Source organism: Coffea eugenioides, chromosome 2 (genome assembly GCF_003713205.1).
Source record: "Coffea eugenioides isolate CCC68of chromosome 2, Ceug_1.0, whole genome shotgun sequence".
Classification (NCBI taxonomy): domain Eukaryota; kingdom Viridiplantae; phylum Streptophyta; class Magnoliopsida; order Gentianales; family Rubiaceae; genus Coffea; species Coffea eugenioides.
Window position 1 is genome coordinate 8821664 of NC_040036.1, and position 12691 is coordinate 8834354.

Sequence of the window (12691 nt, forward strand, 5' to 3'; positions counted from 1 at the left end):
CGCGTGTTTCCATCTCCTCGCTATCTCTCTCTCTCTACATTTCGTACTCAAACGCGAGGTTTCTAATTAATGGCGCCTTCAGGCGAAGGACCATCAGGGGCCGCGCCCTCCTCCGCCTACGAAGGCGGCGGCGACGGTGTTGGAGGAAAGTTCCGGAAGCGTCCCTTTAGGAAGACGCATACGACTCCGTACGATCGGCCTCCCACCGCCCTCCGAAACCCTAGCTGGCTCTCTAAACTCCTGGTGGACCCTGCTTCGAAGCTCATCGCCGCTAGCGCTCAGCGGTTCTTTGCGCCTCTTTTTCGCAAACGCCTTCCCCCGCCCCCTTCCCCTCCCCCTCCACCGCTTCCAGGTTCATTTGCCCACTCTCTTGGTATCTTTTCGTGTATATATGTAAACGGACGCGTATGTTATTTATGTTTACTTTGAATGTGTCTGTTAATTTGCTTTTGACTATTGGTTTGAGTACCGTTTCTGCTGCTGTTGTGTGAGTAACTAGCTAGGCTTCAGCTGGTGTGACCGAAAGATATGTACTTTCGTTTCTATCTGCTTTTTTTTTTTAATATATATACGTGCAATATATCCTTGAAGTTTCATTTTCATTTGTTGGGTGTTAAATTTAATGTACGGATCGCTGGGGAAGATTCAAGAAAGTTAGTTGTTAATTTTTGCTGTAACTCCGTGTTCTGCAGTATTTGAAGCGTCCAATTCCCCCCACCCAAAGGATTAAGGAGACTTTCTACGTTTCCCTGTTTCCTGTTCCCCATATCTACTACTTTTATATGAATTTGGAACGTTGGATTGTTACATTTCCCTGCACGGTGGGTCTACGATTTTAGGAAGTTGGAATGTTGAAGCTTTTAACCTGTACAGTACAGGCCGACACTTTGATTCATGTCATTGTAGGATTAGATTGCCTTTTATCCCTTAACTTACAGCAGTATGCCTCTGGTCCTGTAGACTCTGTTGGAGTTAGATTTCCCTGTTGGTCTACAAGTTGCTTTTCCTCTAGGTGCAGGCGACTGATGGTGATGTGGACTAGTTTTTGTTTGAATTTAGCATGTTAGATTTCCTTAGTCTTTTGCTTTTCCCTGTTACTCTCCTGCAGAGGTACCATCTATAGTGAGTGGGACTACTTTTGGTGACGTGTATCAGTTTATATTTGTGACAACAGACTGTTATTCCTTTAGTTTACTGTTCATTTAGCTGGTATGCATATCGATTATTATATAAGACAGTGAATTTGTTTGTCTCGATGTCGTATCTTTTTTCGACAACTGCTGCTAAATCAATTAGGTGCTTATGTCGAGATTTTGAATGCTTCATAAACGTTTTTGGCCTTTATATGAGAAACCTTTTGTCCTCAACAAAATGCTCAAGAATGAGAACTAGATGATTGCAAAGTACTTTTATTATGGATCTGCTGGGGAATATATATCGTTCCATGTATAGTGGATTGTTCTCTTCTTTAGCTTTTGATATCATGCGACCCCTTTTTTCTTCATAGATTGGCAATGTGTGATGGCACTTATTCCAAGAATAGGGAGAAAAATTCATGCTTTTGGGTGTTTCAACTGCATAGAGTTTAATCAGAACTAACGTTACATGTCTTTTTGACAGAGTCAAACCAAGATTCAAGTGACAGGAATCCAGATGCAGGTCTAAAAGTATGTTTCAATCTTTTGTTTTTGGTCATGTTAAATTTTGCATCACGCATTCCATAGTCATTGATTTCAAATATGCCCTGCCAAATTTGAGACGTTAACAGTTGTCTCTATCTTTTATCGCTTATTTCACATCACACTACAAAAACATTCTAAGCAAGAAGTGAGGATGTGACCTGAAATTTTTGGTGTCAGGTATTTCTTTTGCTAGCTCTTTAGTCTCTCACGTTAAAGTGTGCTGAAAGAGATTAATTATATATATTTTGAAGGTATTGTAGCAATAAATCTGCAGGCTGGTCATGGTTAAGATTAATGATATCTGTTATCCTTTCTATTAAAGAACAAAGGGAAGAAGTACCAAAACTTCAACTGATCGATTGAGATCTTCCTTTCTTTCCTAATTGCCCGAGGTAGTTACCACTGCCAGTGAAAGACTAAGATTGAGGAATGAGATGAAGGGACACCCAACACGGGGCTTTAAAAAAAATTATCTTCTTGTCTGATTCCTAGAGTATATTAAGTGAGTCTGACCCCCAAGGCATCAACTGATATTTTGCACTCCATCCCTGAGTCAGAGGCCTTCATTCATCTACTTTTTTTCCTTGGAATCCGTCTCAGCTCGTTGATCTGTTTCACTCGTTGAATCAGATGCAGTTATATGTCTTCTGAAGTTCCTAGAGTATAATTTTTAAGGCATGGGTAGGACATATGCTTCGGTTTTGTCTTTTTATGGAGCCTTTATAATGCTATGTGAAGATTTCAGTGTGACATGGAAAGCCTTATTATCACTTTGATAATCCTTATTCAGCATCATATTGCTTTTATGGTTTTATTGCACTGCAATCCGTAGAACTTGACTAGTATCTGATTTCTTGGGTTGAAACAGGCTGAAGCACGAGCAGCACCTGTTGGTGATGGTGAAAATTTTACTCATAGCACTGATGGTGGTAGTATCTCAGAGCTTGAGCAATTGTTAAAGCAAAAAACATTCACCAGGTTGGCTTTTCCTGTAGAGCTTATTGTGACAGCACTGAACATGCTTTCTTCTGTTTTATGAAGGTGCAATTATAGTTATATATATATGAAGGGAAAATAGTGAGGATAGCCTAGCTATTAGCTTGTGATGACATTGACGGTATTTATAAATAATTAGCTTTTTGCCTTTGGATTCTACTCTTTTTTGTCTAGTTATGATATTCTAACTTAATCTTTTTTTAGTTGGTTATGCATTTTAATTATCATTTAGTTACTTAAACTCCAATTCTCAACTTCTTCCTCACAGCTTTACTAAGTGGAAATTTTATTCTGCAGATCTGAAATTGATCATTTGACAGAACTGTTGCATTCAAGAGCTGTAGATTTACCTGTTGAGGATGGTGTTAGAGGAACTGAACCAAATGCCTCAAAACTGGTTGCAAATTTTGAAGGGCAGCATCAGCAAGTAATTTCATCAGAAGAAAAAAGGAATAAAAGTTACAGATCTCATGGGCTTGATTCAGCTCCTGGTACCAGTAGAAGGGTAAGATTACATGCTCAAATACTATAGTTTTAACTGTTTTATGACTGCAGAGTCAAGTTGCTAATTCTTTTGCCTTTGGTATAATGTGTACTCTGAAGATAGTGATGTTTTGCATGCAGTCATGACCGTGTGACACTTGTTAGAAATTTTTTCTCCAGGTTCTTGAGGATGATATTGCTTCTCCTGCTGAGATTGCTAAAGCTTATATGGGCAATCAGGTTTCAAAAGTATCACCTTCAATGCTGGGATTGCGCAGTCGTGCAGTAAGGGAAGATGTGGCCATGCGAAGGAATGTACCATTTACTCCAACATCTGCTATGATTTCATTGCCAACAAAATCAATTGGTCATGTTGAGGTTCCAGAAAATGGTTTTACCACTCCTAGATCTCGAGGTAGATCTGCAATATATAATATGGCTCGTACCCCGTATTCAAGAGTTCACCCAACCGCTCTTGATAAGGTGCTTTTACTGAAAATGACTTTCTACCAAAAATTATTGAATGTTCTTCCACATATATATATAGGTTTTATTGGTTACTGTACAGGGAAGTGGATCCAGGAATTATGCTTATGGAGGACCTTTGTTGCCAACATCATCCCTAAAGGAGCCTGATGGGGACCTTGGATCTAGAAAACTGGTAGTTCTTAATATATGTCTGTCCTTAGTTGTGTCTGTTCATCTTGGATATTCTTGTGTATAATCTTCATTCTTTTGTTCTTTTGTCGGAACTTTATTTTAGGATCTCAAGCGAAGGAGTTCTGTACTAGACGAAGATCTTGGGTCTGTTGGTCCGATGCGGAGAATCCGCCAAAAGCATAATTTGTTATCTCATAAACATCCCCCTGCTCATGGATTTGGAAGTGTTTCTGATGCAGTTAAATATCCTTTAGCTCTGAACCAGAAGTTCCCTTCAAAGGATGACTGGAAGCACGAAGGTCCAAAAGGTGTTGGAGAAAATGATGTTAATCGCACTCCAAGGACAAGTTATGTCCATGTACCTCCCAAGTCCAGCGAGATGGCTGCAAGAATATTGGAACATCTTGAGAAGATGACCCCGAAAGAGAAATCTGCGGAGTCCAAACTCATTACTGCAAGGGAGAAGACACCTGCTAGATTGACAACAGATATGCTTCGTGGACAGGCTCTTAAAAGCCTGGAGCATACGGATTCCTTAAAGTTGCAGCAGGGCAATGAAGATAACCATAAGTTGGAGGATTGGTCCCAGAGCAATTCACTTTGTGTTCCTGCTCCTGCAAAGGAGGAGAGAAAAGAAGTAAATGGCTCTGAAAAATTAGATTCTCAACATGACTTGCCAACTCCTGTAGAGAACAGCCATATCACAGCTTCAGTAAAAGGTGTTTTGTCTACTGTTGAAACATCTGATTCAGTTGCAAAATCTGTAGTTCACCGTCCTCAAAAGAAACGGGCTTTTATGATGAGTGCTCATGAGGTTGGTTGGTTTGGTTGTAACTTTTGTTGAATGAATAGTATCTTCAGTCTTTTCAGAAAAAATAAAGTAGAAAACGAATAGCTTCTTCAGTAAGTTTTTGTTTTGCTCGATGGCCAACCTTTTATATCCCCAACATCATGTGTTGGACTTTAAATATAGTTCTTATTCTTTTGCGCCTGATTATGGGATTGTATCTTGCAGGATTCCCTGGAGTTGGAGGATGACATAAACTTAAGACCTGCATCTGAAGCTTTGCGTGAAGGGAGAGAAAATCAAGAAACATCTGCTACAAATAAAAGTTCATCTACTGCTGAAAAACTGGCACCAGAGAACGCTGCAGCTTTGCCTGAAATAAGGACATCTCCAGAACTTATATCTGGTAAAAGAAGTGACTTGGAAATTGGCAATGCTGTGGATGTTGGTAAAGAAAAAACTGGTTTCACCATGCCTAATTCAATTGCATCTGGAACAACTTCCCAGCTAGTTACTCCTCCATCACCCTTGGGATCGGAGAACCCAAAGCAAGGAATTCACGAAGTTACAACATTCCAGAGTTCTTCCTCGTTAGTTACTGAAATTTCGGGCCCAAAAGCATTCCCTTGGACCAATCAAAAAGCAGAAATTTCAATTAGGTCAGTCTCTGCTTGTGATTTTGAATTGCTCTGCAAAAGTGAAGCTACACAAGTACTTTAACTGACTCAGAAGTGCATATTGGAGTTTATGTGTTAATGCACTGAAAACTGAAACTGCTTTTTACACACGGTAAAGACTATATTTTGGTTTAAAGTGCAAGTGAAACTTCATGCTATTCAAACCTGATGCCATGTGTGTGTGCATTTTTTTTTAATTTGAAATGGTCAAATATGGAGGGAAAAAATTTGAAGAGGATAGAAGTTCCAGCTGATGGCCATGTGTTTAGCACAAACTTGGGCATTGCAGACTCTAATGTGTTTAGATTTTCTTTTTTAATTTTTTTTGGGTAATCAAGTTTGCGGCATGCTATCCTGAACTTTTTTTTTTTTTTAAATTTGGTTTTCTTGGTGTTCCCTCTCCCTGCATAAATAGTTTCTTATATTTACTTGTGCTAGTACAAAAATTTTATGCAAGGAAAATCTTTTCTTGGCACGTTACATTAGATGATTGTTGCTCTCTTATTGCAGCTGCTAATGGAAGGTAAAATTCAAATAACATGTCATTATAACAGTTATCTATTCTCAGTTTGAAGTGTTCAAAAAGCTAGATCTCTATTTCTGTTTAAAGTGTGTACAACTAGCCTCTGTCACACTGGGCAGTTTTTTCTCAGCTGGATTGTTTCCCCTTTCAAATTATGTTTCTTGAGCATATTTAAATTGTGGTCCTTGTTACAGTTCGGATGGTGCTGCCACTGGCACTGGTGTGACTAGTGCTTCTTTTGGAACTCTTGGGTCTGGGAAAGCCAATGACATTAATTCTCCTGAGGCTGCTATATCAAATGGGAGAATGGCTAATACGCATTCTGTTGCATTGAGCTCAACAGCATCTGGAGGCATATCATCAATTGTTCCAATGAGTTCAAATAATGGGCCTTTGGCCATAAACTCTTCTCCCTTCTCATTCCCACCTGCTCCAGCTTCCACTTGCTTTGCAAGTCAATTTAGCAATAGTACCAGCAGTCTTATTTCTTCCCCTAGTACTCTAAGTTGTGCAGCTACAGCATCAACCTCTGCTGCCCCAAGTAGTAGCCCTGTTTTGTCTACTGCAGTTCCTTCATCTCCGGTGATGCCTATCTTCAAATTTGGGGACTCTACTGAACCATTATCTTCAGCAACTTCAGCGTCTAGTGCAGAAACATCAGTTATGAATATAAGAACAGAAAAAGAAGCAATTTCTGGCAGCGCAAGTGATTTACTTTCTGGCAATTCTTCCTTTGCCTCGGTAGCAACTGGAAGTAACATTTTTGGCTTGACTTCTACAATTGTATCTTCTATCGCTAACAGCCAGTCTCAGGGTTCTTTTCCCAGCACCGGCATGCCTAATCAGTTTGGTTCCTCTGCATCACCTTCAGTTCTTGGAACTTCTGAAGTTACATCTTTTACCTCCGGCAATACTCTATCTAGTTCTTCAACAACATCTACCCCATTGTTTGGCGCAGGTACTGGTTATGGTCTTAGCACTTCAGCCTCCTCGGCGGAGACCAAGTCAGTCAGCGCAGGAAATGGTGCAACTTCTAGCATCTTTACTTTGGGGATCAATGCTCCATCTTCTTCATCAATAACCAATGCAATCAGCTCAAATGGTGGTGGTGGTGCGCCTGCTGCATTCAGTTTTGGTACAAGTTCTTTGGCTACCTCTTCATCTGCAAATGCAAGTAGCTCTAGCAGTGGTGCTACTCCCATCTTTAATTTTGGTAGCAGTAACATGGTTAGCTCCAGTTCTGGTGGTGGCTCTAGTATATTTGGTGTCAGCAATTTTTCTTCCTCTTCTGAAAGTAATCCTGCTAGCTCTAGCAGTGCTGCTGCTAGCATTTTTGGTTCCAGTTGGCAAGCTTCAAAGTCTTCTTCCCCCTTGGGTTCCACATTCAGTTCATCTCCTTCAACTGGTTTCTCCTTTGGAGTGGGCTCATCTCCCTTTGGTAGTAGTAGCTCTGCGTCCATTGCATTTGGGGCATCCACTGGTGCCTCACCTGGATCTTTCTCCTTCAATACAGCCTCTTCTACAACCACGTCTTCGCCATCTGTGTTTAACGCAGCACCAACTTTTGGTAACTCTACTACTGCCTTTACAGCTCCCGCAGGAAATAATGACCAGATGAACACAGAAGACAGCATGGCTGAGGATCCTGTGCAGTCATCGATGCCAGCACTTCCATCGATGCCAGCACTTCCTGCTTTTGGTCAACAGGCTATTTCGCCTTCCCCTGGTGGCTTTGTTTTTGGATCAACAGTTGCATCACAGACTACTCCATTTCAGTTTGGTGGGCAACCGAGTCAAGCGGCTCAGCAGAACCCTTCTCCTTTCCAAGCATCAGGAAGTGCGGAGTTCAATGCTGGAGGAAGCTTTTCTCTTGGCAGTGGCGGCGTTGGTGCCGACAAGTCTGGTAGGAAGATTGTGAAAGTTAGCAGAAGCAGACATCGAAAGAAGTGATGCTTCAAAATAGACTGTGGGAGTCAATACATGGATGCCATTGTTTTATGTATTTTTCTTTTCGCATCTTTTGACTGTCAAATTTCATAAGGCATTAAATGTCTTGATTAATGTCGCAATTTTGGATGCGTGTAATGAATGAGCCCAAAGAAGGTTGTAATGTATGCGTTATAGGACAAATACTTCATGGTCTCAGGTCATGAAATGGTGCTGTAGGCCTTGATTGGTGTACGATTTTGTAACATAAAAAAATGAATTTCGATATCCTAGAGCCTATGCAGGTTGTCATCATGGTGATTTCCTCCTCCGTTTGTCTTGATTTGTTTCTGTTTGTCATCTAGTGTTTAATTCTTGCTCCCGGCAAACCTTTAAAAAGGTGTTAATGTTGAAAAGTCGGTCTGTATTCTGTTGAGTTTTTTAATTTGTATTTTTTTTCAGCAGGGGACCGGAATGTGTGGGAGGGCTGGTCAGTGCTCGAAGAAGACAAAATTAACGATCGAGAGAGTAATATATTTGGAAGTGGAATAACCATAAAAAAGTGTGTAATTCCTAGGGCGGCGCACAGTTGAGAAAGTACGTGAAGAAGACCGATGTTTGCTTAAAGAGCAGGAGCCCACTCTTTCTATTCCTAAACATGTTACATCTGGATGTGGGGTAGATTTCATCTCGGAACCAACAAAATGCATGTAAAAATAGATTTACATCTGAATGGGATGCGTCCTCTAGTTCCTTGACTACAAGTACTATGTCTCCCCCAGAGGAGGAAATTGTTGAGCTGACCGGGTGTGGGTATTCAGCTGGATGCGTATGACCGGGTGTGGGTCCAGCATAATCTTGGGGATTATTTCTGGTGAGTGAGTGATTAGTTATACCACGTGTTCTGGCAAAGAATGCTTAATTCTCTGCAATAACAATTGAGTTGAGCATCACACAATCAAAGAAACAAATACTTGGGGGAAATCATGATAGCTAACGTCTTGATGCCAGTTATCATGATTTCTTGCACATTGATCATCACCATTTTATCTTGATAAGCAATTTGCTAATCTTTTACTCTCTTGCACATTTCCATGTCTTGCTCATGTCATGGGGTTGACATCCAGCCTCTTTATTAGCTTTATATTCTCTTATCAACTCTTGATCCCGGTAAAGAGATCTACCTGCATTGCCTCCTACAGGTTGATGGTGACAGAATAAAGAGTAAATAGAAGAGTAATAGATATTCCTACTGTACAGACATGTTTCTACTCTTATCCTTAAATAAGAACTATTAGTAATGAAACACATGTAGCTAAGGCCTTGTTTGGATTGCTGTTTTTCGTCGAAAAATTTCGTCATTTTCCGTGATCACATTTCCCTATTACCTTTTTCCTTCACATACATCAAATCGCTACAGTAATTTTTCCATGAAAAATCATGGAAAATGCAATCCAAACACAATGGTTTGCCTATTAAAATTTGTTCAAAGCAAATGTTGGACCCTTGGATAAATTTTCTATTTTGTAAGAATATAAATTCCGTTATTGTAAGATTATTAGTATACGAAAATGAATTCTAATTATTTTAAGATTGTCAGTTAAAGAATGACAAGTGTAGCATTAATTTTTTTTTTTTGTTCAAAATTTTGTTAAATATGTTTTAGTGATATGAGAAAAATCTAGTAACCAATTTTAAATAGATTAAACTAAAAAAGATTTAAAAAAAAAAACACCACGCCATGTATTGTATATTCCTTATTCAGTCCGTACCCGATTTCAATTTCCAGTAACTTAAGGGGTGGAAATTTTAAGATTGTTCCCCGAGATAAAAGCTCTCGGCCTCACTGGCGCACAAATGACAAATCGAAACTCCAAAACCCTCCAAAATTTGAGAGCAGGGTTTATCATACGGGAAGTGAAAACACAACAGGGTTTGAAGGAAACCAAACAAGTTCGAAGGAAATGTGGCGAAAAGCTCTGGTATCTTATGCCGGAGGGGTTCTGCTAAAACAGCCATGGTGGCGGACGATTGCTGCCCGGCTGTCGTCGAGTTCGAAAGCCACCTCCTCATCCGTCGCCGTCAACTCCATCCTTCTCCGTTCCCTCAAAGATCATTACCTTGAAGTCTCCAAAATGACCCCTCCTCCAGTAATCACCTCCATACTACTTCTCTCTCTTTCTATCTTTTTGAATTTGATAGAAAGTAGATTCTTGGATTGTTTAACTTGTTAAATTAATTATGGTTTTATTTTCTTCATTAGGGTTTCTTTAGTCCGTGGTTTTAGGATGTTCACCTTTTTCTCTTCTTTTTTTCTTCTTCTTTTTCTGGGGTGGTAGTGGTGGGGATTGCAGTGTTGGAATTACTCTCTCCCTAAATCTATAAGTGAATTAATTATGAAAGGAAAGGTTATTCTGGTCTATGATGAAATTTTGGATCCTTTTACAGTTTGGAATTGGTTTGTGTGCCTGCATTTTTGTAAAATGAAGCATCATTTGGAGTATAGGCATTTTACTAATTATTCTGTTATTTGTAACTTTTATGCATTCGTATATCATGGTTTGAAAGAAGAGACAGTTAAGGAAAGAAGGGACAGTCAAGGAATGAGGGCATTGGAAGGCAGCTAGCTTCTGTTGTGTGCTGTGCGGTACAAACAGAAGGAGTCCAGTTAAATTTAGTGCTTAAAAGAAAAGTGCCTCCTTTCAGCATTTTAAGTTATGCAAAATTTCATTTACTGAGACTCTACAAAAACTTTGAATGCACTAGGGTGTTTTCGAACTTTCTGAATGAATTGGTGGGTAGGATTCTTTTTACAGCTGATATAGCTGCAAAGTTGGGTGGATAGCTGCCAGTGTACGGCAAACAATAACCACCTGTTTCACCCAAAAAGGGGAAAAAAAAAACCTTTGTGTTACTGTCTTTTTGAGGAACCTGGTTGATAATACTAGCCTTTGAATGCATTTCAACTACATATCTACCTAGGAGTTAGGTATTGGGGCGTTTATGACTGTTGGTAAGACTAGGTTGATTTAATAGAGTAAGGAACCATAATTTACATTGTCATGCCTCTAGATGTACGGTTGGAATGTATCTATTTCTTTTGGTCTTCATCTAAAGGAATTCCATGCTTGGCAGAAAGTTAGCCCTCCTTCTCCATTCACGGTTGTGAAAGGATCAATTGACAGTGGCGGTGCCATTCTAAAACGGTCCTACGGTGAAGAAGAAATTGGTATTTCTGTGATGCGCTTGGCTAACATAATTCCTGGAGGGGGTGAAGATGATGACGAGGAGGATGATGGCATGAATCAGTTGTTTGTTCATGTTGAAATTTCAAAACCAGGGCAGCACGATTCTCTTCATTTCCTTTGTGGGTTGTATCCAGATGCTTTAGGAATTCACTCAGTTTCGATGAGGTCAAAGATGGAATCCTCAGAGGCTGCAGCCCTGCCTGTGCTTCTTCGTAGATACAACGGCCCCACTTTTGAGTAAGTTGCTCTAGGCTGCTTAATGAGTTTGCTTTACAGCTGCTGATTGAGTCTGCTTTTCATTCTTTTTTGCTGACTATTTTAGCATTTTAAAGTGGACACATTATGCAAAAAAGGATGGAGTTCCTGTTTCAGTCACAGTGTTCCATTATTCCCTTGTTCTGGTAAATAAGGGCTAAAATGATAATTCTTATGTTTCTTGAGACAAATAGTTTAAGGTTTACATCACTGGTTAAAATTAGTATCCAAGACTGCAGCAACATTTCTTAATCCATGCACTTTCTTCGCTAAGCAAGTGTTCGTATGCAAAGCATCTTAGTTCAAACCTGAAAATGTAATACATGGCCGAAATGTGATGGCATTTAGATTAATTGACGCAATGTCACGTAAATCTTTGGTTGAGGGTGTTATATTGCATGCTTATGTCTCATTTCTGTTTCTAGTTTTTTAATCGACCAAGAGACTGCAAGAACAGTAGAAAGGAAATCCTCATAAGGTTTCCATGTGTTGGGTCTGTTGGAGATGATCAGTTTACAATTTTCTTTCTTGATAAGCCCCTCTTTCGGCTTTGTAATTACCCAGGTTGAATTGTGTTTTTGATGCAACATAAATGATCAGTTTACATTTAGGTGAACTGGTGGGTAATTATTAGCCTGCTGACTTTTACTTGGGGCCATTGCAAGTAAAATTTCTTGAATATTAATTAGGTACTCGAATATGAATTGGATAAAGTTTACACTGAATACTGCCTACTGAATGCCTCTAGTTTTAATCCGGGTGAAAATATTTATAGATGAAGTTTCCTGAAGAATTGCTCTCTCTCTCTCTCTCTCTATATCTCACAAAGGACAAGCAGAGTGGTTGACTAGGATATCAATGGTGTCAATTTTAGCTGAGTAGCTTCAATGAAATTTGATGTACAATTTTTACATCTGTTTTTTTTTTTTTTTAAATTTTGGTGTTGGGGGTTTAATTTGATTATACCGTGCTTTTGGGCAATGACAAAATTCTTTACTGATGATAATTAGGCATCTAGATGAGAAAATGAGAGATGCGCTCCACGGGTACATTGAAGAGCGTGGGATTAATGAGAGCCTCTTTCCATTTTTACAAGCCTGGCTATATGTGAAGGACCACCGGAACCTTATGCGTTGGTTTAAATCGGTGGGTACATTTGTTACTCAAGCCAAGGAAGGCGCTTCATAATTTTCTTGAACTGGTATTCCATTGATGAGTTCCAATCAGAAAATGTATCCAGTTATTGGAGCTAGGGAGAATGTTAAGAGGGTAGAGAAGAGGTGACAGCCATCGAAATGTTTGTTTTGTTGCTACAAGATTTAGTAGGTGGGAGTGTACATCTGCGTTGCTATATAATCTACAATCATCTATCTTCTTCCCCCCCAACTCTTTTTTTTTAATAGGTTCCTAGTGATACAATCTTGTAGTACTTTTATTTGGCAGCACCATTTGCT

General features: G+C 39.6%; 2 protein-coding genes across 2 annotated transcripts; both read left to right on the forward strand.

Moving 5' to 3' along the window:
• On the forward strand, positions 1-8062 carry LOC113760974 (nuclear pore complex protein NUP1). Its single transcript, XM_027303747.1, has 9 exons — positions 1-352; positions 1621-1667; positions 2551-2660; positions 2976-3183; positions 3342-3644; positions 3730-3822; positions 3925-4635; positions 4837-5267; positions 6003-8062. The coding sequence occupies exons 1-9, from the start codon at positions 70-72 to the stop codon at positions 7756-7758; spliced, it is 3942 nt and encodes a 1313-aa protein (XP_027159548.1). The 5' UTR covers positions 1-69; the 3' UTR covers positions 7759-8062.
• Positions 8063-9587: 1525 nt separating this feature from the next.
• On the forward strand, positions 9588-12691 carry LOC113763106 (uncharacterized protein At2g39795, mitochondrial). Its single transcript, XM_027306819.1, has 3 exons — positions 9588-9884; positions 10870-11219; positions 12248-12691. Exons 1-3 carry the CDS (start codon positions 9699-9701, stop codon positions 12423-12425), a joined length of 714 nt encoding a protein of 237 aa, XP_027162620.1. The 5' UTR covers positions 9588-9698; the 3' UTR covers positions 12426-12691.